Source organism: Phascolarctos cinereus, unplaced genomic scaffold, assembly GCF_003287225.1.
Source record: "Phascolarctos cinereus isolate Bilbo 61053 unplaced genomic scaffold, phaCin_HiC Scaffold_8;HRSCAF=390, whole genome shotgun sequence".
Classification (NCBI taxonomy): Eukaryota; Metazoa; Chordata; class Mammalia; order Diprotodontia; family Phascolarctidae; genus Phascolarctos; species Phascolarctos cinereus.
Window position 1 is genome coordinate 63,086,971 of NW_027556291.1, and position 26,716 is coordinate 63,113,686.

General features: G+C 41.7%; 1 protein-coding gene across 4 annotated transcripts in view; it reads right to left on the reverse strand.

Moving 5' to 3' along the window:
- Positions 1-2,885: 2,885 nt before the first annotated feature.
- The window catches only part of ATG4A (autophagy related 4A cysteine peptidase), a 74,359-nt gene continuing 50,528 nt past the window's right edge, over positions 2,886-26,716 (reverse strand). For all 4 annotated transcript variants that reach the window (XM_078147912.1, XM_020967226.2, XM_020967229.2 and 1 more), the window contains 7 exons: positions 14,327-14,406; positions 13,362-13,543; positions 13,189-13,267; positions 8,323-8,468; positions 6,913-6,969; positions 4,933-5,044; positions 2,886-3,684 (listed from right to left, as the gene is read on the reverse strand). In XM_078147912.1, coding sequence (XP_078004038.1) covers positions 3,620-3,684; positions 4,933-5,044; positions 6,913-6,969; positions 8,323-8,468; positions 13,189-13,267; positions 13,362-13,543; positions 14,327-14,406 — 721 coding nt within the window. In that variant the 3' untranslated portion in view covers positions 2,886-3,619. The remainder of the gene's footprint in view (positions 3,685-4,932; positions 5,045-6,912; positions 6,970-8,322; positions 8,469-13,188; positions 13,268-13,361; positions 13,544-14,326; positions 14,407-26,716) is intronic.

Sequence of the window (26,716 nt, forward strand, 5' to 3'; positions counted from 1 at the left end):
GACTGGTAGAGACCCAGAATTAAAATGTCATTCAATGGTTCTTTCATAATTAGGCTGGTTGACTCTTCATTGGGAGTTTTTTTTTTAAAAAAAGTGTTTTATCTCCTACAATCAAGCCATTTCTTCTGTGTAGGGTGGATTTTAGGATATATTGTACAAATTTTCACCACTTCTTCCAATTACCATTTTGCTCTAGTGACATGAGGCAATTCCTCTTGAGGAATTCTACTACTAAAATTAAATTTCTGGCTTTGTTTTTTGTTTTTTTCAAATAAAAGCCACACATATGCAGAGGCAGCCTATTCTCCATTCCAGCTTCCGTGCAGTAGCACAAGCCTAGGAGAGCGTTCATGTACAATGCTCACAAGGGAACTCAGTGTCTGTCTTATACGCTTCATCTTATTTCTTTACTGAAACTATTCTTCTTTGGTTGTTTTCTTGTGCTGACTCCCTGGGGTTTTCTAAGTAAACTACTATGTTTTCATAGCAAATAGAGATATCTTTGTCTCCCTTTCTCCTAAATTTATGCTTTAAGTTCTTTCTCATCTTACTGCTGACCAACATTTCTAGAATTACTCCAAATAACAATGGAGAAAGGGAAAGGCTTCCTTGCTTTAACCCTGTATTTGGTAGGAAAGCTTCTAATGTTCCTCCAATGCAAATAATACTAGCATTTAGTTTTCAATATATTCTTTATCACATTAGAAAAAGGCCCTTCCTATAAAAATGTGCATACCCTTTGACCTAGCAATACCACTTCTAGGGCTGGATCCCAAAGAGATCATACAAATAGGAAAAGGACCCACATGTACAAAAATATTCATAGCAGTTCTTTTTGTGGTGTCAAAGAATTAGAAATTGAGAGGATGCCCATCCATTGGGGAATGGCTGAGCAAGTTGTGGCATATGAATGTAATGGAATACTGTTGTGCTATAAGAAATGAGCAGGTGGACTTCAGAAAGACCTGGAAAGACTTGTATGGTCTGATGCTGAGTGAAGTGAGAAGAACCAGGAGAAAGTTGTACACAGTAACAGCTACTTTGTGTGATGACTAACATTGATAGACTTAGCCCTTCTCAGCAGTGCAAGGATCTAAGACATCTCCAAAGGTCTCATGGTAGAAAATGCTGTCCACATCCAAAGAAAGAACTTAGGAGTCTGAATGCAGATCGAAGCATACTATTTGCTCTTTTTTTTCTTCTGTTTTGTTTTGTTTCCTCTGTCTGGTGGTTCCTCCAATTGGTTCTAATTCTTCCTTACATCACTAATGCGGAAAATATATTTAATAGGAATGTGTATGTATAGTCTATATCAGATTGCACACCGCCTTGGGATGGAAGGGTGGGAGGGAAGGGGAGAAAATTTTAAAACACAAAAGCTTATGGAAGTGATTATTGATAAATCAAAATAAACTAATAATAATAATAATTTTTAAAAAGGCCCTTCTATGCTCCTACTTTGTGGAAGTACATTTCATAATGAAAAGTTTTAAGGCTGAACTTTTGATCCTTTGGATATAACTTCTTCATCTGGTGAATTTTTCCCTATGGTTCTCAAACTTATTTGGCCTACCGCCCCCTTTCCAAAAAAAAATATTCAGCACCCCCCCTGGAGTTAGGGTAAGTTAACCCTTATTTTTATTCAACGTCCCCCCCCCCAATTGCACCCGAGGCTATCACCAGCCCCTGGATCATTCCAGCGCCCCTCAGGAAGCTGTATTGCCCACTTTGGGAACCTATGCACCTAACTCATGCATTCAATGAAAGCTATTGGCTCTCACTCAACCCACACTAACAAAAATAAAATGTAAAAGAATATCAGAATTAAAGGGCTAAAGGATCCTCCCCCAAGAAATGAACTCTGTTTCAAGAGGAAACCTTCATCTCTGTTAAGTTCATCAAAGAGCTGTTGTATCACAGGGGACGTCAGGGATCAGAATTCAACTCTTCATTTTAAATATGAGGAACATGATCTGTCCAAGGCTACACAGTAAGTTAATGGTAGAACCAGGATGATCTCTAGTCCTGGTCCAATAACCTTATTTAACCTAAGAAGATTCCTTTTTTTTTTTTTAACTGTAATTTAACCTCCATAAGGCAATTTTTCAATAGCTAACTGTAACACTGCTAAATATTTAACCCTAGATAAAATGGAATCTAAGGAACCAAAAATTTAATTCCTAAATATATAGCTCTGTCCATTCTCAAAGGTTCCTTGAGGGAAAAATCAACTCACATTGTATTGTTTCAGAGATCACATCTAAACACTTATTTGCAATCTTTTTTTATATATTGCTGAAGTAAAGCCATCATGGACTAGGGCCAGAAAAGAAAAAGAGAAGTAACTGGCTAGGGGGCTCAGTGGCTGCTACTCCTCAAAGAGGGTGTTAAGTAGAAGAACAGGGAAGGTTGGCGGGAAGAGAGAAGAAAGAATCTAGACTAAATGAGCTCCTTAAGCAAGGGACCTCTGGTTCTGGAAATATTGACAAAAGTGGCTTAAGGGAGCCAACACACACACACACACACACACACACACACACACACACACACCCTTATCTATCCATATGCACACAATGAATAAGTGGTCAGGGCACGCAAACGTGCACACACACACACACACACACATACCATACACATGCATACACACACATCACATGAACACACACACACACACACACACACACACACCACACACACACACACACCATCTATCCATCTGCACACAATGAGTAAGTGGTCAATGGAGGTTGGTTTGAAAATAAATGCTCTTTAAATGGGTCTACTGTTCCTAAATGGTTCCAAAAGAAAGGTGATTCATGGATATCACATAATTATGTAGGCACCCCAGTAGCAATATGTGAAATGAAAAAATAAATGAGGCACAATTAAAAGCACAAACCACTTTTTGACTCTTTATTTCTTGAACCAAAATCAGCAAGGCAAAAGATCCTGATTCAGCTCGAGGTCAGGGTGAAATGTATCATATGCAGCCTTGATGGTGGGGTGGGGATGGGGAGGGGTGATGGTGGCACAGCAGCAAGCAAGCTTCCCCCAAACAGGAAGGAGGTTGTAAGAAGTGTCCATTTGCCATAATTCCCTTGATAGAAATGTTTTCATACAAAATTATTCAAAGTGCCTATTAAAATAATTTAGCGAGACCTTTTGTTTTCCCTGATGCAGACAATTTAATTTTATGAAGAAACAACTGCTTCCCAAGATGCAACCCCAAAGCTGAAACTAGAACTGTCTCTATGTGAAGAGACGTGTTACAAGGAGAGAGAGAGAGAGAGAAAGAGAGAGAGAGAGAGAGAGTAACCATTTCCCACTAATTGGTTCTGAAACAAGACTAGAGTTATCCTCTAGACATTCAAACCATTATTGGAGTTCACTGTCTCTACAATAAAACCGAGAAACATCGTGGTCCTGCTTGATTACCATCTGGCAATAGGATTCTCTCTCTCTTCCTCTCTCTCTCAGGGATAGAGCTCATGGGAAAACGGTAACTGGTTCAGTTTGGATTGATATTGTATTCTGTGCTGTTGGTGATTCAGGCACTCTGGCTAGAAAAGTTCTCTGCAATGTGGTGCCAGGTGGTGGACACAGGCTGGATGGCACTACTTCACATACTCAAAATCTCAAAGTCTTCTTCCAGTTCAAACAGGTTATTGGTGGATTCAATGAGTTCTACCAGAACATGAAACAAAAGGAAAATTGGATCATGGAATCTGAATTGTTAAGGGACCTCTGAGGTAATTTGGTCCAATCTGAACCTGAATGAGATCCCTCTCTACAAATATGCCCAAGATCTCCAGTAAGGGGAAACCCACTACTTCCTGAAGCAGCCCATCCCCCTTGCAGATAGAGCTCTAATTGTTAGGAAGTCTTTCTTAACACTGAGGCTAAATCTGTTCCTCTGCAATTTTTACTTCATTGATTAACTCAAATATGTATAAACATGAAATGAAATGAAAATGTAAAAAATGTATTAAGCGCTTTTTATGTGCCAAAAATTCTGCTACAAATTGTGATATAAACTGAAAATCAAGACAGTCCCTGCTGTCAAAGACAAAGGTGAGTTCTTTGAGAGCTTGGACTTTCTAGCCTGTCAAAATCTTTTGAGATCCCGATACCGTTATCCAATATGGTAGCTATCCCCCCCATCCCAGCTCTGTGTCATCTGCAAATCTGATAAGCACATAATAATAATAATAATAATAATAATAATAACAGCTAAACATTTATATAGCAATTTTAAGATTTGCAAAGCAGTTTACATATATCATCTCAATTGGCTTTACCTACGTAAGGAGTAGTAGTAAAAATGTTCAACAGTACAGAGCCAAAGACTGATCTCTGGGGATACTCCACTGTCTAAATCATGTTTTTCTACCTTTTCCACAAGAAAAGCATAAGAAATTGGATGTCATCAAAGGATGTCACTTACCTGGAAATGATCACTTATTGGGAAGCTTCGCTAAGCTACCAAATAATTATTATTATCATCCTGCATAAGGTGTACAGAAGATAACTGAGTCAATTGACACCATCACTACAAAATACCTGTAATTTCTCCTTATCCAGAATTTAAATAACTCAACCTGTTTTAAATCCCATCCAATGAAAAATCAGCCTTGCACAACGATGACGCTGAGGCCTTATGTGACATTGAAGGGCTTACTGAATCATTAAAGAAAGATTTAATAAAGCTCATTGGATTTTTCTAGATCATGAATTTTACCTCACTCTTTGAAATGTCATGCCCTATATGGTACATGTGCTAACTCTCAGTTAACCTAGCAATTCAATTAATCAACACATTTTATTCCAACCATTTCAGATAGTGAGGAATTTCCTTTCTCTACAAATAATGCAGTGCCATGCTTGCCTGTCTCTGAATGATGGAACCTGCCCAAGCTCCTGTCAATATCATACCTGCACCTGTAGTTGTCACTTCCGGTTTGGTTGGAGGTATGAAAGGAGGCCAGTGGGCTGGATGCTTCTGAACCAGCTCAAACATCTGTAAACTCTGTGGCTTTAATATCTCCTAAGTAAAAATAAAGGTGTTTCTTAATACAGGAGATTCATGATACTATTAGAACCACAATCCAGAAGGTAGACTATGACCCTTAACAAATAGCCCAAGAGATAAAGAGGAATAGCAAATGGCCTCCAGATTTCAGCCAGGGTGTTCATGGGATGTGCACCACAAATTGAATGCCTGGTATTAATCCATTCTAGACACTGGAGCCTTGAGGGAAGGAAACTCATGGGAGCATTTTGAAGAAAAGTAACATAGAGCTCTTGCTCCATCTTTAAATTCAATCTTGGGCAGCAAATTAATTGTAAAAATGTGCCTTGCTTTGGGGAACACATTTGTTCCTTTAGTGTGGGCTGCAAATGAAATTTCTGTTCCTCAAATTCCATTTTCCTATTGACTTATCTATGAAATTGAAAGTGTGTTCTCTCCCTCCAGCCTTAGAAAAAAAAAATGGCAACCCTACCAGATATAATTAAATCGCGCTGATGAATACAGGAAAACTTTCAAAACCACATACTGAAAGCTAGAAAAATAATTTTTCTCCCAAGATGGCAATAGGGAGAGGGGTAGAGAATAGAACTGTGATTTCACTGACATAGGATTTTCCTCCACCAATGCAAATTGGCACCTTCTCTACCACTTACACTCTTAAGAATTACCTACAGCACTACAAGGTTAAATGACTCACCCAGGGTCACACAGAAAGTATATATCAGAGGGCAGGTCTTCCTGGTTTTGAGGCCAGCTCTGTATCTACTATAATCCTGTCCCTCTGAGATAACAATAATAGGTAAAATAACAAAATGGATTACAATGGTAAAGGTGACCAGAAGCTGCTCTCTCTTGAGGCTGGTTCCAAAATGGCAAGTTCTTATTAGGAATTTATTTTCTATTCTCCTTCAACTACTTATTAAGCAATAGCTGGTTCTGTTGCTCTATACATTCTATATGATCTATATGTGAGGGGGAAAAAGACAAGTTCCCGCGGTAGTGAGGTAGCATACCAGCATGCCGCCAGCCAGTGAGGCACTGACTGTTGTCAGAATCCACTCCCTCCCTATACGTGATAGCTAATGGAAAGGCAAACCTGCTAACTGAAAATGAGCCTCCAACACATAAATAGAGAAATCCTTGAATACACAGTTTTTTTTAAACTGTCAAAATATATGGAAGAGAGTAAGACATAAATAGTAACTTCAAATTATAAAGGTTGCTGCTATACTTGAAGTTTTAAGTCCATAGGGCCATTGAATGCTCAATCCTAAACACTTTCCAAACAAAACTGGACTTGGAATCACAGAATGTTAGCACTGGGAGAGGCCTGGAGAGATCATAGGATCAGAATTTTAAGAGCTAGAAGAGACCTTGGAAGTCATCAAGTCCAAACTCCTCATTTTACAGATGAGGAAACCGAGGCCACAGTAGGTGATATGATTTTCCTGATATTACACAGCTAGTAGCAGAGGCAAGATTTGAGCCCAGGTCTTCCAGAATCCAAGCCCAGGGCCCCATCCATTATACTGCCATTGTCTCTAATACTGAAACACAGTGGGTGAGACTACTTATGCTAACTCTTGTCCAACCCCTTCAGTTTACAGAGAAGAGATCTGCTCAAGCTCAAGGTCTATAGCTGGTAAATAGCATAGCTGAGACTCAAACCCAGGTCTCCTTAACCCACTGCCATGTTCTTCCCACCATACTATGTTGCCATTCTTTGGATTTCCCCAAAACCATACTCCTCTTGGGCAGTTCCCTTCTACTGCCAATGGTCTGTGTTTATCACTATGAAACATTCTTCTATAGAAAGCAGAGTAAAAAGTATTTTAAAAAATTTTTGAATTGTCTGAACAACAACAACAAAAAGACAGATTTACCTTTTGAACGAGCCCACACCAGTTATCAAAATCTTCTTCTTCTTTGCAAAAGAATCCCTTGAAGATTCAAAAGAACACAAACAAAAACACAAAGCACAAAATTTAGAGTTGGTTACTATTTACCCCTCATATTAAATGACGTTGTTGGAGTTACAGAGATCATCTAGTCAATCAAATAATCAACAAGCATTTACTAATGGCCTATGTGCCAGGTCCTGTGTTAGGCCCTGGGTGGGGAGGAGGGGAGAGAGAAAGGCTAGCCATAGGATTGTAGGGTCATAGGTTTAGAGGTGGAAGGAACTCAGAGTCCATCTACTGCAATGCTTTTGTTCTTTAGATAGGGAAATGGAGGCCCAGAGAGGGTAAATGACCTGTCCAAAGCCACCCAGGAAGGAAGTTGTAGAGCCAGAATGGGAATCTTGGTCTAAACTTCAAATCTAGTGCTCCTTCCACTATATCATGCTGCCTAGGCCCTTCCTTTTAAAAAGGCTTCAAATGAGGCCCAGAGAGAAGGGACTTGTTCAAATTCAACCAGCAAACAGTGGCAGAAGCAAGATGACACTGTATCATCTTGATTATCACTACATCAAATGCTTTGAATCGTATTTCCAGGGCCCTAAACTACTCATCTGTCCCTGGACAGACGTCAGACCTTATATTGAAATGCACAGCCATTTACAAGTCAGTTTCTAGACCTGGTGTTGATATAATTATATATGTACAAGCACACACACCACACACACACACATACATACACACTCATCTATAGAGAATAGTTCATAGAATTGCATTAGCACTCATAGCTGAAGATAACACTTAATAAATGGTTTAGATTCTCAGTGAGTCAACCACCAGAATTTAGAGAATCCAGCCTACATGGGAAAGACCTGTCTATTCCCAGGGTCAACCTACATGCCTGGGAACAGAATGGTCAATTCTGTTAGATGCAACTCTGGGGTCCTGGCTGATCACACCATTAGAGAGGTTATCAGAAATGATGGTCTGACTCATTCTATTGACACACAGGTAGATTTACTGTCCCAATTAATTAGGGAGGAAGGTAGGAAAAAGGACAAGAAAGAAAGAAAACCAGCTCCTAAGTCATGTTTGAACCTACATAAGGGGATGTAGACACTATCTCTAGGCAAGAGGCCTCCACTCACGTCCAATTCAGAGACAGGAGGAATTACTAATCTACCCCCACAGACACACATACACCTGTTCTTCCTCACTGTCACTATAAACAGTCCTCATTTAAAGAGAGTAGGTAGGAAGGAAGGCAAGAAAGATAGCAATCCAAAACCCATTTCTCTACTCTAGCTGCATGACCAGAGGGTAGGGTGGGGACAGCTGCAGTCACCTTGAGACCTTTGTCTCAGTCCAGTGTTAGCCTTTGGAAGACATACTTACCAATGCCACTGAAGGATCCAAGTTCAGGATCTTCATTCGATGGGGGGATTGCTGGCAATGGAAACTCTGGTCATCCACTGTTCCATTCTCCTCAGAGTCAACAAAAGTCTGAGTGGTATGGGGATCCAGGTAGATGAGCTCATCTCCTGTTAAGGTAAGAAACAGGTTTGGCCTTTCCAAACACCACTGGTGCCTGTGCGGGGTGGAAGAAAGTCTCCTTCCCCCAGCCCTTTCCAGGAGTGCAGGAAGTGGGTGAGATCCAGCAGGAAGAGCATAGAGGGAACATGCCCTCCTCACCTCAATCTGATCAATTAACCAAAAGAGTTTCTCTTAAGTTTCAATGTCCTCAAAGCATACATCGAAAATTAGAAGATAACAAATTAGCTAAGAACCTGGAATAAAAGCACATCCATTTCATGGAATGCTCCGGAGGCAGCAAGAGGGAAGAGATAAGTGATGACAAGGCTGTGGCCTAGTCATTCCACTGTCTCATTAAGGGACTTTTCTATCTCTTAACAATTGGGCAGCATCCACCTCTAGGGGACTGGTATCCAACTTTTGATCAATCTTCAACCAATAAATGGCTTTCCCTTCACGCTAGCTACTCTGGCTTGTCATTAGAGAAAGACTGTCCAGTAACAACGGTACTCCTGGCACTACTTTAGATGAGAGGTCACGGAGATGGCTGGTTTTTATTAGATATAATAAATGACTCAACAAGCCAGAAAGTACTGACATAGCCCAGCCACCAACAGCAATCCAGAGGAGCTTTGCTCCAAGTGACCCACTCAATGAGCGGAGAACAGCCCTGTGGCTTTATTTAGTGGACTGGGCCTCCCCAATCTGCAGACCTTTACATCTCTAGAAAGGGGTCAGGCACAGAACCACGGCATTTTTCTAGTGGTCTCCAGTGTTGCATCGAATCTCAGGGAACATCTACTATAAATACAGACACGGAGTCCAAGGAGGGTCCCCAAACCCACAGTCCATGCCAGAGGGCTACACTGCAAAAATGTTCACATCAGACAGATATTTCCATTCAATGGGGTGGGCACCCCAAACTCTATCCCCTAAGTACTGCTATCTTGCAATGGCACCTTAAGCCCTCCCTCTAGCTCCAGCATCTCTTTATTTGCAGTGTATGTTTTCTTTATAAGTACAATACCCATCAGGTACTGGGCAGCAAGCAACATATTTTGTTATAGAAAGAATATCAACAATAATCATAATCATAACTGCTACTCCTATTCTGCTTTACATTGCCATGATTATTGCCACACCCTAGCTGCCCCCAATCTTCAATCTCTCTTTATCTACTGGCTCCTTCCCTGCTACCTATATTCATGAGCAAGTTTCCTCTATCTTTAAACGACCCTCCCTTCATCCTACCATGCCCACTAGCTGTCGTCCTATAGCTTTCTGCCCCTCTTTCAGTCAAGCCATCTGGGAAATCTGCCGATTCTTGCTTCTACTTCCTCTCCTCTCACTAGCTTTTGAATCCTCTGCAATTTGGTTTCTGACCTCATTATCCAACTGAAACCAGTCTCTCCGAAGTTGCCAGTGATGTCTTAACTAGCAAATCTAAAGACCTTTTCTGAATCCTCACCCTTCTTGACTTCTCTGAAACATCTGACACTGCTGACTGTCTTCTTCTGCTGGATACGTGCCTATCTGTCTATTGGCATCCACATTCCACCTTCTGTCAGTGTATCCCAATGCTCCATCCTGGGCCCTCTTCTCTTCCCTCTCTATGCTCCCTCCTGCACAGTTCCATTACCTCCCATGGGTTCATTTGTCATCATTACACAGATCACACACACACACACACACACACACACACACACACACACACACACACACTGATCTAACCTTGGTCTCTCTCATGAGCTCAAGTCTCACATAACCTATTGAATATTTTCAGTGAAATGTCCTGCAGATATCTCAGTCTCGAAATATCTAAAGTAGAATTTTTTTTCCCCTCAAAAGCAACTGCTTTTCCAAATTTCCCTGTTTATGCTGAAGGCACTAACATCCATACAGACTCACAAGGCTACAATACCCAACTTATCTTGACTCTCAGGCAGTGGGTGGTCCAGTGGATGGAGCCCTGGACCCAGAATCCGGAGGACCTAAGTTCAAATCCAGCCTCAGACACTTAAAGACCTGTGTAACCCTAGGAAAGTCACCTAACCTCTGTCCGCCTCAGTTTCCTCAACTGTAATATGATTGTACCCACTTCCCAGGTTTATTGTGAAGATCAAATGAGAGGATATTTGTAAAGTGCTTTGCAAACCTTAAAGCGCTATATAAATACTAGTTGTTGTTGCTACTACTACTATGACTACTGCTGCTACTATTTTCCATAACTCCTCAGTCCTCCTCACCATACATATCCACAGAAGGGATCACAGACTCAGACATGGAAGGTATTTCAAAGGTTGTCCAATCCTCTCATTTACTGATGAGGAAACTGAGGACCAGAAAGGCCCCATATCACATAGCTAATCAGTGCCTGAGGCAGGATTCAAACTCAGGTATTCTTGATGATAGATCAAGTACTCTATCTACTATTCCACATCGATTCCAGTTCCCAAGTCTCAATTTTGCCTCCACAACATGTTTTACATCCATCCCCTTCTCTCCACTCATAAAACCATCTCCTCTCACCCGGATTATTTCTTTTCTTTTTTGGGGGGGAGGAGGGGCTAGGCAATGGGGTTAAGTGACTGGTCCAGGGTCATGCAGCTAGTAAGTGTTGTGTCTGAGGTCAGATTGGAACTCAGGTCCTCCTGAATACAGGGCCAGTGCTCTATCCACTGTGCCACCTAGCTGCCCCTCACCTGGATTATTTCTATACCTTGCTAATGCACTAATCAACCAACATCACAATCACATCCTCAGCACCATCACAAAATCAAATCATCAAAACCATCATTGTCACATCCCTACGACCATCATTGTCAATGCTACCATTAGCACCACAATCACTGTCACAAAGCCATCATAACCAGCATAAGTCACATCAGTACCATAATCACTGTGGTACCATCAGCGTGAAAAACTTCACTATCATTGCTCTTAGTATCAGCAGTATCATCACTATCCCATGAGCACCATCTTCATGGTCACAGTAAAATCACTGTGATATCAGGATTGTCATCACTGTCATATCCTCACCAGAATCACAACCATACCAGCACCACCTTTACTGTCACATCAATACCACAATCCCTCTCACATCAGCCCTACCATATCAGCACCACTGCCTTTGTCTCATCCTTACCAATGTTATTATATGGTTGGCACAATAGTCATTGTCACATCCACACCAATACCTCTGACACAACCGTACCACCATTATCCTTTTCACATCATGAGGAGACATCAGGCCTGGAATAGCCAAACGTCCAGAAATAATGATAATAACAATAATAATAATACTGACTTCAGGGTTGGTACAGGTTGTGGCAAGAGACCTAATCCTAAAGTTAGATCACTTAGATTTAAAACCTGTCCTTGAAACTCACTACCCATGAACATCTAGAGAAGTCATTCAATCTCCTTGGGCCTCAGTTTCCTCCTCTGTAAAATGAGGTAGTTAGACTAGATGGCCTTGGAGGTATTTTATATATCTAGACTTAGGATCCTTAAATAAATCTACAGAGGACCCCTTAAACTCAACTTTACTCATTGATTTCTGGCTCTTTCCCAGGTATAAACCATAGAAAAGTATTGGGGGGGGGCGGTGTTTCCATTAGAAACACAGGAACACCAAAGGTATCATTTGGAATAAACAAATTATGGCAATAAAAATAGGGGCTTGCGCCTATGCAAGCATATATGCAACTATATATGCAACATATAAAACCACAGCATGCCTTTATTTCTTCTGCCTTTTGCTAGATGATAGCAGAGTCACTAGTGGGAACCCAAGAAGAGGGAGAGGGAAAAAATGGCTAGAAGATCAGGAAGGAGACAGAGGCACTGAGATAGACATGACTGAGTAAGGATCACAGGATTTTAGATCTTGAGACGGAAGAGGCCTGGGAGGACACTGAGCCCAACCGGCTCAATTTACAGGGGAGGAAACTGAGGCCCAGAGAGGGGAAGTGACGTGCCTAAAGTCACAATAGGATCCTAGATTTGAAGCGGGAATGGACCTGAGAGGTCATCTAGTCCAACCCACTCATTTTACAGATGTGGAAAGTAAGGCACAAAAAGGTTAAGTAACTTGCCAAGGTCACATAGGTAGCAAGCCTCAGAAATGAGGTCCTCTGACTCCAACCTCAGTATATCTCTGTCAGCACTTTAAAAGGACATGGAGAGTAAACTGGGTTGAGGGCCCCATGGGAAGGGAAAGAACCCTGAAAGAAGGGTATCAGACAAGGATCAACAATCAGACTGTGGTGAGGAATATAAAAGAAGATTAGGTCTGGAAGACCTAATTTAGAGCTCATCTGGTCTGGTCCCCTCATTTCACAGACACAGAAACCGAGACATAAAGCAAGAGGGGAGGAGGGGAGAGAAGGGATTTCCCCAAAGTCATGCAGAGATTCAGCAGACGAGTTAGGACTGGATCCCAGGTCTCCTGACTCCAAATCTCTTTCCACTCAGCCACAGGGTCCAACAGATACCATTTGGTTATGAGAAAAGGCGCAGTAGCAGGTGGTGAAAAGGACCCCTCAAAGCACTCTTCTCTTTGGTTTAGGATTAGGGTGGATACAGCATGAGGGCCAAAGGTTTGTTCCATGATCACCGACTGGGCCACAATGGGGCCCTAGAGCTAGATTTGCTAAGGATTTCAAAGAGAATCTTTCCCACCCATTTATCCCACCCTCAAATGACTTGTGATTAGACTTTACTTACCTAAAAATCCTATGAAATAATAGGCGCTATTTGGCTTTCCTCCTAATGCACCTAAAGACTGTGGCATCTTAAAACACTCCTAGATGGAAAGAGAACATCAGGTTCTCAGCTGGCTTCTACACAACAAGGAAGTTGACTGCACAACAAAGGGATTGGTTAAGAGAGCAACTTACTTTAAATGCATCAACATAGACAGGATTAATTTGGTTGATGCCCAAGCGAAGGGGCACAATAAGCAGAAGGGGCCTCCAGCCAGAGGTGTGCCCGGGACAACTTGTGTTCCAGCCAAGGCCATTCCAGGAACTGGACAAACTGTCATGGGTCAGGTTGGGAGGGCACATGTGGCACATTTTTTCTAAAAATACAAGTGAGAGTTTGGTTAAATAAATGTATGTAGACATTCTTACAAGTTCCAAATGACACAGACTCAAAAAGAAAAAGTAAAGGTAATAATGAACCTGCCTGGCAGATCTCTTGCCACTCCCCTACATACATCAGGCCCATCCCTGCCTCTGTACCTTTTCTTTGCCTCAGGCTGCCCCTCTCTTCTGAAATTCATTACTCTCTGTCCATCTAAACCCTCCCTATCCTTCAAGCCCTAAATTAATAAAAGGATTTGTTCTGTAAAACATGGACTCAGTCAAAAGGCCACACCCAAAGACCTAGAAGGCCTGGAAGCTGCGGGTTCCCTACCCCTGCTAGCTACTCCCTGTAGCCTTCCCAAAGCAACCCCAAACACTGACCAAGCTTCCCTTTCTCTAACTCCTATGGCACCAACTTAGCATTAGACTGATTCTCTGTCCTGATGCATTAGTCTTGGCTCCCAAACTACACCAAGATTGGCTTCCTCATGGACTCCAACTGTATTTAACAGTGATTAGCACAGAGCAGCTGATTAGTAACCATCTGCTGAAGAAGCCAATGACTTTACTATACTTTCTGGAGAAACCTTCAAAAAAGAAGATAATTGAAAAAACTGGAGAGGAAGAGTTGGGGTGGTTAACCACAGACCTTTGCTAAACTGAGTTCGGTATTACAAGGCAAGCTAGAAAGATTCCAAGCTGGTAACTTTCTGAATAGCATGGAGGGAAAGCATCACCTACCATGTAAACAGATGGTAAACAGGGTTGTGACTTACTGATATCTTCGATGACCACTGTGTTATCCATCGAAACATAAACAGCCAAGGAATTCCATTCATCAAATAAAGCAAGCTTTCTGGAATACAAGATACAGTGGAAACATCCTTTGAGGAGGCAGAAACCTCAGCAGGAAATAGTATAGGTCAGTGCCAAATATTACTAATATTACCATAATCGCTGACATTTACACAAAAAATTTTAGCTTAAAATGGCACGATGACTTTTGGAACACCTTGCATATTATGTTAGTGTTTGTAAAGGGCTTTACAAACATTATCGTATTTGATCCTCACAAGTCTATAAAGACTTCTATTTTATAGATGTTAATTTAGCAACAAAGTCAAATGTTAAAGGCAACCCTGACTCCTTTTCCCTAGTTTTGGGATATCTATTTTCCTTTGACCTTGCAAATGCCACAGGCACACCGGACTTAAGTGTTGAAAAAGAAGTTGGTACTTCACTAGACACAAAGAAGAGTTCAAAGAATAGAAGGATCTCAGAGTTGGAAGGGAATTTGAGGTCCATCTAGTCCAGAGGTTCCCAAACTTATTTGGCCTATCACCCCCCTTTCAAAAAAAAAAATCACTCAGTGCCCCCTAGTGTTAGGTTAGGTTAGCCCTTATTTTATTGAATGCCCCCCCAATTGCACCCGAGGCTACTACCACTCCCCTGGATCGTTCCAGCACCCCCAGGGGGTGGTGTTGCCCACTTTGTGAACCTATGATCTAGTCCAACACATAACTGATAAAGACTATCCTCCATGATACACTCAACATATGAAATGACTAGCCTTCGTTGAAACCCTCCAGTGAAAGACAAGCCACAATATACCCAACACATGGAATGACTAGTCTTTGTTGGAAGCTCTCCAATGAAAGACAAGCCACTACTTCCTGAGAGGCAGTTTTGATGATCAGTACATTTTTCAAGCCGAAATCTGCCTCTTTGTGACTTTTGGTCATTGCTTCTGGTTCTGTCCTATGGGATCAAGCCAAAAAGCTAATCCCTCTTTCATGTGACAGGCTTTCAAACACTTGAAGACTTGAAGTTATCATGTCACCCACCAAGTTCCTTCTGGCTAAATATTTCTAGTTCCTTCAGATGAAGTAACAATCTGCATTATCTAATCTCATCTGGACCCTTTGATCCCTCTCTAGGAGAAACCAAAGGTGCTATTCTACTTGCCACATAGGCTTTTCCAAACCTTCTCTTCTCTCCTTGAGCCTCCTATATACCCTTGCCACAATCTTCTCAGCTCAGAGGACACACTTCACTAAGAAAATCAAGAACATGAACCATGAACTCCCTTCTCCTTCCCTTTATCTCAAAAGCCCTTGACATCATATCCAATTTTATTCTCCTTTATTCCAGTCTCTGGTAAAGAGGTGGCCATTTTCCTTATCAAGGCCAAGGTCTCTACAGGTACCCTTGGTCCCAACTCCCTCCTTTCTTCTCTAGTAGACTGTCCCCCAAATCATCCTCCCATCTCTCTAACCTTCATTCTATCTCTGTCTACTGATTCCTTCCACGCTGCCTACAAACACATCCAAGTCTCCCCAACCGTAAAAAATCCTCACTAGATTCTTCCATCCCCTCTGGCTACTGTCCTATATCTCTCCTCCCTTTCATAACCATACTTCTAGGAAAAAACTGTCTATAGCTGTTACCTCTACCTGCTCTCCTCTTACTCACTTCTCAATCCTTTGCATTCTGGCTTCTAACTTCACTCAACTGAAACTGCTGTCTCCAAAGTAACTAACGATCTCTTAATTGTCATACCTGACAGCCTACTCTCAGTCCTCATACTTCTTGACCTCTCAGCAGCATTTGACCTTGTTGACCACATGGATACTCTATACTGAATACTTTCAGCTTTTTATTACCACTGATCTTTCTGGGTTCTCCTCCTACCTACCAGTCTCTTTTGCTAGGTTATCATTCACAACATACCCCCTAACTGTGGGTATGACCCCAAGACTCTGTTTAGAGATGTCTTCTCTTTTCTCTCTGTAAGCACATGTGGAGACTCCATCAGCTTGCTTGGTTGATGCAACTTCCCCACATGAGAATCTGGAAAGCTTGCTTCCTGTAAGGGAAGTACCATGGAAAGACTATGGAGCTTGTGTGGATATTCTGTAACTGGTTCTGGTTGGCTAGCCACGTGGTTGGAAGGAGCATTTTTTTTTGACTGATTGCATAGCCCCATATCTTTGGGAACTTGGTGAATCTTTTGCTCATGGTATCCAGTGAGATCTTGAACTAAGGAAGATGGTCTTAGAGTCTTCTTCAAGTCTGACTCCACACGGTCTTTGAGAAATAGGTCTCAGTCCCTAGCCATTTTTATTTGTGCTTTTCCATTCTAGGTGGAGGGATTGAAGCCTCTTCAACTTTAGGAATCTTAAAAGGTCAAGAATGAGTTACAGGAATCCAGGAACTGTTGTCTAGGATAAACTTTCTGCAGCCAGTATAGCACTGATGATCCAAGGAGAAAGAAGCAAGCTTCAGGAATGACATTTAGGACTCCAGTCCAGTGGAAGGATTTGTCCAGCAATCAGGCCACACATGGACATGCACTTGGTGGGGCCAATGCTATGTTAGAATTGAGCTAAGTTTTGAGCCTACTCTCCAGGGAATGAGATGGTATAGGGGAGAATATACCCAAGAGGAATTGGAAAAAATTTTTGTACATTTGTCCTTGAAATATCATTGAAGTAAATATCCTTTTATAAAAGCCATCCAATATTAAATGGTTAAATGAAACTGGGGCAGTAGTTACTGGCCCCTACCAATGAAGATAACACAGCCAGTTGGGGATCAAGCCAATAGTAGTAAAGAAGAAAACGACCCTCACAAACCTCTCAGGATGCCTTAGGTGTGGCCCCACACCTGCTAGGACTTTTTCAGACAAATTACTATCTAACTGTGCCTCCCTATCTTGTACTTTTGAACCTTAAGAAGAGATATAGCCTATCTGATCCTGACAGAAGGCCAAAGTATATAGGTATAGATACCACTACACTTTTTAAACTTGGTGACCACTTTGGCTCCTTTGGATTTATTATAATCTCTACAAAGATTTCTAGATCTATTATATCTAGTCCTAGCCCCTCTCCTGAACTCCAGTCATATCTCCAACTGCCCATTAGATATTTTGAACTATATATCCCATAAGTATCTAAAACTAAACATCTCCTAAACAGAACTCATTATCTTTCTCCCCAAAAGACTCTCCCTCTTCTGAACTGCCCTATTTTTCTCAAAAGTAGCACCATTCTTCCAGTCTTAGAGTTATCTTAGAATCCTTACTTTCCCTCACCCCTAATATCTACTCAGATTCCCAAATCTTATTTCTATCTTCACAATCTCTCTCTTATTCAACTCTTCTCTATATTTACAGCTACACTAGTTCAGGCCCTCTCACTTGGAATACTGCAATAGTTTCCTAACCAGTTTTCCTGCCTCAAGGCTCTCCGGTCCATCTTCCATACAGTTGTGAAAATTATTCTCCTAAAGTGCAGATCTGATCATCTCACTCCTCTACTCAATAAACTCCAAAGGGTCCCTATGTCTCTAGGATGAAATATAATCTTCTCTGTTAGGCATTGAAAGCCCTTCACAACCTGGCCCCAACCTCCTTTTCCAGGATCATAAGGCATACTCCCCTACCTAAGCTTTGTGGTCCAGCCAAGATGACCTTCTTACTGGTCCTCAAACTACGTCTTCCCTTCCTGTGCCTTTATACAGCCATAACCTAGGCCTGGGATGTTCCCCCTCACTTCAGGCTCCTAGAATCCCTTATTTCAGAGCTCAAAAATTAAAAAAAAATGTTAAAAATTTTTGTTTACATGTAATTGAGAAAATAAATCACCCAAAGCCTTTCTCTTATTTATTTTATTTTATTTTTTTGTTTGGCTAGGCAATGGGGTTAAGTGACTTGCCCAGGGTCACACAGCTAAGTAAATGCTATGTGTCTGAGGATGGATTTGAACTCAGGTCCTCCTGAATCCAGGGCTGGTGCTCTATCCACTGCGCCACCTAGCTGCCCCCCAACCTGAAATTACTTTGTTTTTATTTTGTATATCTGAATGTATATGTATGTATGTACATATGTACACATGTACACACACACACACACACACACACACACACACACTTTTTGTCTTCCCAATTAGACTCAAACTACTCAAGGGCAAGGATTGCTTCATTTGGCCTTCATATCCCCTACCCCCTGCATAATGTCTGGTACATACATGCTTATTGACAGACTGAAGCAGTTTGCACATGGCACGACATGAAGGCCCTTCACCACCTCATTTGCCCTTCTCTGGACTCAATATTCCAAAAGGTCTGAAAAAAAATGGAGTCCAATGTCCTATAAGTTATGCTTTTCTTAAGGCAGGCCAAGTAGTCTTGTGGCTGCCATATCATATTGACTTTGCAGTTCAATAACCGCCCGAGATACGGGAGTAGGAAACCTGCAGCCTTGAGGCCAATGTGACCTTCTAGGTCCTTGGGTGGGGCTTTTGACTGAGCCCAAGTTTCACAGAACAAAACCTTCTACTAAGAGGATTTGTTCTGTGAAGTTTGGATTCAGTCAAAGGGCTGCACTTGAAGACCTAGAGGGCCACATGTAGCCTCGAAGCCACAGGTTCCCCACCCCTGCTGGAACTTTTTCAGACAAACTACTATCTAATTGTGCCTCCCCTTCTCGTATTTCATGCTATTAGATGAGAAGTTCTTAATCTTGTTGGGGGGCGGTGTGTCATGAACCCCCTGAGGCTTAGTGGATAGAGCACTGGGCCCAGAGTCAGGAAGACCTGAGTTCAAATCTGACCTCAGATACTTATTAGCTGTGTGACCCTGGACAAGTCACTGTAACTTCTGCTTGTGTTAATCCACTGGAGAAGGAAATGGTATACCACTCCAGTATCTTTGCCAAGAAAACCCCCAATGTGTCCATGAGGTCATGAAGAGTTTGGAAACAACAACATGGATCCCTTTGAAGCCTATCAACTCAGCCCTTTTCAGAATAATGCTTTTAAAGGCAGAAAATACATAGGCTTACAAAGAAAATCAATTACATTGAAATGTAGTTATCAATTTAAAACAACAACAACAAAGTTCCCAGATCTCAGGTTAAAAACTGCTGTCTTTAATTCAGCTCAATGCTATATAGTTTGTCAAGATCGTCTTTGCAACCTCATTTTGTTATGCAATGTTAGCTATCCATCCGGGTTTTGTGTCAGTTGTAACTATGGTAAGCAACCCATCTATGACTTTAGTGAGGTCACTAATTAAGATATTACACAGCACAGGTCCTTGGGGCGCTACACAGGAGACCTTCTGCCAAGTGGTGAGTGAACTATTAACAACTCCTCTTTGAGTTTCACTATTCAGTCAGCTCCAATTTGACCTAACTGTATTACTATCTAACTCACTAGCTATCTCTTTTCCACAAGATGCCACAAGATCTTTTTTTTTTGTTTGGTTGGTTGGTTTTGGTGAGGCAATGGGGGTTAAGTGACTTGCCCAGGGTCACACAGCTAGTAAGTATCAAGTGTCTGAGGCTGAATTTGAACTCAGGTCCTCCTGACTCCAAGGGCAGAGCTCTATCCACTGCGCCACCTAGCATGAGATCTTTTATTAAAGGTTGTGCTACAACCTAAGCAAACTTCCCAGCATTCCCCTGATCTATCAGTTTAGCAGCATCTCTGTCATAAAAGGGAAAGTCCACCTGGCACACCCTGCTCTTAATGAAGCCATGCTGACTCTTGGTAATGACTGCTTCCTTTTTACAAGTTCACTAACCATCTCTTTGATGATTCATTCTAGAATTTTCTCAGAAATCTAAATAAAACTCTGGATTATAACTTGTAGGTTTTGCTCTCTCTCTCTCGCTCTCTCTCTCTCTTTTTAAAGGCAATTGGGATTAAGTGACTTGCCCAGGGTCACACAGCTAGTAAGTGTCAAGTCTGAGGCTGGATTTGAACTCAGGTCCTCCTAACTTCAGGGCTGGTGCTCTACCCATTGAGCACCTAGCTGCCCCATTGGTCTCTTTTTTTGAAAATCAGAACATTTGTCTTGCTCCAGTATTGTGACACCTCTCCTTTTTTCTGGCCTTTCGAGGATTACCGACAGCAGCTTCACCATCATATCTACCACTTCTACCCAAGGATGGGGTTCACCAGAAGGTGGGGAGGAATCAAGGGCAGCTACGGGCTCCGTCAACTCCTTCTTAGTTCTTCTATGATTACCCACCCAAAGGTCATTCTCTTTGACAGAGAAAACAGAAGCTAAACGAGGATTAAGCAGTTCGGCTTTCTCTCTGTTGTCAGTAATCATCTTTCCATCCATGCCAAGTAGCAGCCTTATCTCATTTTTGTTCCTCTTCTTTCTCCTACTACAGGTTAAGAAAATGACCCTTTTTTATTGTCCTTAATTTCCCTTGTGCTGAGTTTGTGCCAAACTCAGCTCCATCTGAGCTTTAGTACTCCAAACACTATTCACATAGGACCACAGAATCCTAGATCTGGAGAGCTGGAAGGGACCACATGGAGGTAATCTAGTCCAACCCTCTCATTAACAGATAAGGAAACTGAGGCACAAAGAGGGGAAGTGACTTACCCAAGGTCCTACAGGTAGCAAGGGGAAAAGCCAGAACTCAAGTCCTCTGATTCCAAATCCAGCACCCTTTCCACTATATAATGCTGTTTTCTAGGACCTTCATCATGTAGATTCTTCCCTAGTTCCTTGTACGTCTACATTAGGATCTTTAGCCAACTTCTGTTTTTTCTTGCTCCTTGGAATTGTTTCCAGATGCATCTTCAGAATTCCTTTCTTAAGGTTTCCCATCCCTCTTGGCTTGTCTTCCCCTGTAGAATTTGAGTCCTTGGGATCCTACTTGTTCTTCTTCTGAACCCTCTGAAATCTGCTTTCTCAAATCCTAAGGCACATGCCACACTAAGCCCAGATTTCCTCGCCTTCTCTAGCACAAATTCTAGGAGGGAATAGTCATTTATTCCTGAAAGTTCCCATAATTTCCATCCCCAGCAATTAGTTTCTCCCTATTAGTGAGAATCAGTTCCAGAATAAAATTCCCCAAGCTGATTCCTCCACCTTCTGAAGAATGGAATTATCATTATGAGAAATCCAAAAGTTATTAGCAGTTCTTCTTTTGGCAGTGAAAGAGCTCCAGTAGACGTCTAAATAACAGCAGCCCCTATCACTATTACATAATGCCTATGTGTCAGCCTTGTGACCTGTTATTTCGTTTTTTTGGTTCCAGGGGTCAGTCATTTATACTCCAATTTCAAAATTTCTTTTCTTTCTTTCTTATTTCACTCCATTATCGTTCAACTCTCCCCATGCTTCTCAGAACTTCTACTTGTAATTTCTTACTTAATATTCCATCAAATTAACATTCCATTGTCTTTGTTCCCAAATCAATGCCTATCTACCATTTCCAGTTCTTTGCTATACAAGGAGTGATGCTATGAACACGTGGGTATATGTTGGACCTCTGTCTCTTTCTCTCACTTTGTTAGGACATATGTCCAATAATGGGACTGCTCAGACAAAGAGAGTGAATGGTTTCATCACTTGCACTAGTTTGCATGATTCCAAATGGATATCCACCAATAGTGTATCAGCATCTTCCCACAGTCCTTCCAACATTGACTGTTCCCATATTTTGTCATCTTTGCCAATTTGGTGGTGGTAAAGTGAAATGGCAGCATGTGATTTAATTTGCATTTCTCTTACTAGTAGTGATTTGGAGGATGTAATCATATGGACATTTACAGGTTGCAGTTTCCCTTTTAAAAACCATTTATATCCTTCGATCACTTCTCTATGGGGGAATGGCTCTTGGTATTAAATATTTATGTCCATTTCCTATATATTCTAGATATCAGACTTTCACTGGTAGAACTTCATGCATATATGCTTGCCTCTCTTCCACTTCTCTTCTGTCTAAATTGACTTTGTAATGATTTTATTCATTCAAAAGCTTTTAAATTTTACATAGTTGAAATTGTTTATCTTTTGTGATCTCCATTATCCCATGCTTGGGTAAGAATTTACTGCCTCTCTATGGACAGTAGGTCAACAAATATTTGTTAAATGCTGTGGCCTGAGGATACAAAGAGGAGCAAACAGAGTCCTTGTCCTCAAAAGGCTTATGTCCTTGGGGGGTGAGGGGGTGGGTGAAATTCACTTAAATAACTAGGTACATACAAGATACAGTAGATATATAATCTGAGGAGAGAAAGCATTAGAAACTCAGCAAGGGGTGGGAAGAAGAGGTTGCTAGAAATACCTCCTGTACAAGGTAGGATTTCAACTGAGGCCTGAAGGAAGCCAGAGAAACAAAGAGCTAGAGGCTGGGATAGAGAGCATTTCAGGCATAAAAAAGCACAGAGACAAGAGACACAGCAATGCGGATGAGGAAGAGCAGCAAGTAGGCCAATGCAGCTGTATTACAATTTATGTGGAAGGGAGGAAAGTGTAAGAAGAGCAGAAAGCTAGGTAAAGTCTTGGTTATGACAAGCTTTAAATGCCAAACCTCTTGAGGCCTTTCTGTCTGATCCTGGAAATAACAGAGACCCATTGGAGCTCTCAGGGCAGAAGGGTGTCATGGTTAGACATACACTTTAGAAAAATTACCTTAGCGGCTGAATGTAGTATAGACTAGAGGGGAGAGAGGCATGGGGCAGGCAGAGTACTCAGAAGGCAGATGTGATAGTTCAGAGGCAAGGTGATGAGAACTGAGCTAGAGGGGTTGCTGTGTGAGCAGAGAGAAAGAAAGGTAGCCAAGAGATGTTATAAAAATAAAAATGACAAGCTCTGGCAAAGAACTGGACTTATCGGGTGAACAATACTGAAGAGTGGAAGATGACACCAAAGTTGTGAGCCTGGTTCACTGACAGGATGGTTGTGCCCTCAACAGTAATAGAGAAGATAGAACCATTTCTGTTCTAGACATGCTGGGTTCGAGCTGCCTATGAGACAGCCAGTTTGATGTGTACAAAAGGCGGGATTATTGTTTAGGAGAGAGACTAGAACTGAATATAAAGATTTGGGAATCATCTGCATAAGGATAATTGAACCCCTAGGAGCTACTGAAAATAATCAAGTAAGACAGCACAGAAGGAAAAGAGAGGAGAGCCCAAGACAGAGTTTTGGGGGATACCCAAGCTTAGAGGGCATAACACAGATGAAGACCTAGCAAAGGAGACTGAGAAGGAATAGTCAGACAGAAAAGAATAGAACCAAGAAAGCAGAGTCATGAAAACCTAGAGAGGAGACAGTACCCAGAAAGAGAAGGTGATCAATATCAAAGGCTACAGAGAGATCGGGGGTGAAAACGAACAAAAGGCCATTAGATTTGGTCATTAAGAGATCATTAGTAACTCTGAAGAGAGAAGATTCTGATGAACAATGAGGTTGGACATTGAAGTTGCCAAACTGCAAAAGATTCAGAAGCAGAGGCACTGAGTATAAACAGGTTTCTCAAGGAGTTTGCTTGTCAAAGGGAGAAGATATGTAGGACAGTAGCTAGTGAGGAATGGCAGGATAAAGTGAGGGTTTTTAAGGATGAGGGAAACACCGGAGTGTTTCTAAGCAACAGAGAAGCTGACAGATCCAGAGAGACTGAAGATAAAAGAGAAAGTGAGGATATAGTGAGGGCAATCTGCTAAAGAAGAAGGATGGGGATGGAATCAAGGAGAAGGGCCATCTCTTCTTATGAGACATAGATGAAAGAGCAGACAGTAGGGGAAGACATCTGAGTGAAGTGAGATGAGAAAAAGGGCAGGAGGGGAATGTGTTGGTGAATGACTGCAATTGTTTTGGTGAAATACGAAGCAAGGTCCCTGGCTTTAAGCAGGGGTGTGCTGGTAAATGTTTAAAAACCAGCTCTCAGAAAAAAATGTACACACAACATACTTTTAAGTTAAATCATTTAATTTATTTATTTATTAATTTAATTATTCAAAAATATTTAAGGTAAATTATTAACATTTTCTCCATCACTTTCTTAAGTGTAGACAATCAACAAAACAATATATCAAGCCCTAACTTGTGGCATTTACCAACTTTCGAGGTACAAATGCTCATGCTGAAAATCTGACAACTGGTTCTCTCAAGCTGGTAGGAGCCAGCGCCAGCCCACCACTGAGGCTGGGGGTGAGATGCCTTGGGAAGCTTGAGAGGTAACAAGGTTTATAATACCTCTGTGGTGACTGGGATAGAGAATAGATAAGGGAAGAGTAGCATGTCTGCCTTACTGCAATGAGAGCTCAATGTAGATGGTAGGACGTAAATTTGTAATTAATCCAGGCCAGCACATAAATAGAAGCAGAGGAGATGAATGATCGGAGTAATTCAGGATTGGGGTGTGGAAAGAAAGGGAGGAAGGAAGGGAGGGAAGGAAGAATCTATTTATTTATTTATTTTAGCTTTTTTCTTTTTCTTTTTTTTTTTTGGTGAGGCAATTGGGGTTAAGTGACTTGCCCAGGGTCACACAGCTAGTGTGTCTGAGTGTCAGAGTGAGGCCAGATTTGAACTCAGGTCCTCCTGACTTCAAGGCCAGAGCTCTATCCACTGTGCTACCTAGCTGCCCCATGAAGGAAGAATTTATTAAGTGCATACTATGTGCCAAGCACTGTGCTAAGGGCTTTACAAAAATTATTTCATTTGATCCCCACAAAAAACCTGGGAGGTAGGCGCTATTATTATCCTCATATTATATATTTTTTTTATTTTTAGGCAATTGGTGTTAAGTGACTTGCCCAGGGTCACACAGCTAGTATATCCCCATATTATAGATGAGGAAACTGAGGCAAACAGGGTTGAGTGACTTGTCAAGAGTCACACAGCTAGTAAGTGAGTCCAGGTTTGAAATCAGGTTTTCCTGACTCCAGGTCTAGTGCTCTATCTATTGTGCCAACTAGCTGCCTCTATGATAAAATAAGAAGGGCAAAGAACTGAGGCTAGTGAAGAGCTGAGTTGGCTCACCAACGGGTTGAGATAGGGAAGAGAAGAGAGCATAACCACTGCAGAAGTGATGGCCTGGGAAAGAAGTGAGGGGTAGAGAGACTAGAGGTCACAGTGAGGATGAAGAACAAGTCTAGGGGTCATCACAGCATAAGGAAAGTTGGAATGATAAAAGATTATGACGGTATTTTGGAATTCATGAACATGGAAATGAAAGACTTATGAGTGATGACAAGATCAGGAGTATGACCATCACGAATATGACCAGCTGCACGCCGAGGCAGTACGAAGCAGTTGAGTATGAGGGCAGAAACTGGAGAGGAAAAAGGAGAATGTGTTGGGTGTTGATAGACAACTGTCACCAGGATATGGACTGGGTGACAGATTTGAATAGTGTGAACCTCAAGGGAGGTAAGCTTGCTTAGTAAAGTTGGAAGAAGGAGAGTCTGGAAGCGGCAATGGAGAGTAAGGAATTTTCTGATTTCCCCACCATGACCAGCAAGTTGAGCGATAAGAAAAAAAGCATAGGCAGGAGAGTAAATAGTGTCACAAAGAAGGAGCGAAGTCTCAGTGAACACCAGATGCTGGAAGGAATGAGAAAGGAAGAGGTTTAAGGTGAAAGGAAGTTTGTTAAATATGGAGCGGGCATTCCTGAGAGCACAGTTGATGGGGTGGCCAGATCTGGAGGGGGTCACTGAGGGGTGGGGCAGTGAGAGGTAAGGTTGAGGAAGACAGGGGCAAAACAGTTGCCAGCTAGGCATGGGAAGAGGATGGTACATCAGCAGCCAGGTTTAGGATCTCTGGGTGAGCATAATGCTAACCATTGAGATGTGAGTCCAGGCAGGCAGGTAGGCAGAGTATCAGCAGTTAGAGAGAAGTCTGTCGAGTAAGGCACGTGATGAGACTTTCTTATAAGCTTATTATGAGGCCTTTCTTATAGTCGTGAAATGATAGATTCTCTCTCTCTTTTTTAATATAATATGAACTTTTGTATTCAGGTAGTGTAAACATTTTGAATTTGCAAGATGTTAGTTTGATCCTAATATCTGCCAAACTGCTTTCCGGTTTTCCAAGCGGTTCTAAGAAATTTGTGTCCTTGCATTGAGCAAACCCAGGGATACTACTATTAGCAGCTGCTTCTGTCTCTTGCTTATTGAGTTGACATTTTCTGTTTTTTAACCAGTACCCAATAATTTTGATGATTACTGCTTTATGATATCATTTGAGGTCTGACAATGCAATGCTCTCAGATAAGCAAATTAACAGTGGTGAGACATTAAGCACCTCCAGAGGAACATCCATATGGAGTGGTATAACTGCCATAGGTGCCCACACACAGACTTTCCTACTTCACAGTGTAGTTGGGCAGAGAAGTTCAAAGGTGCCACGGT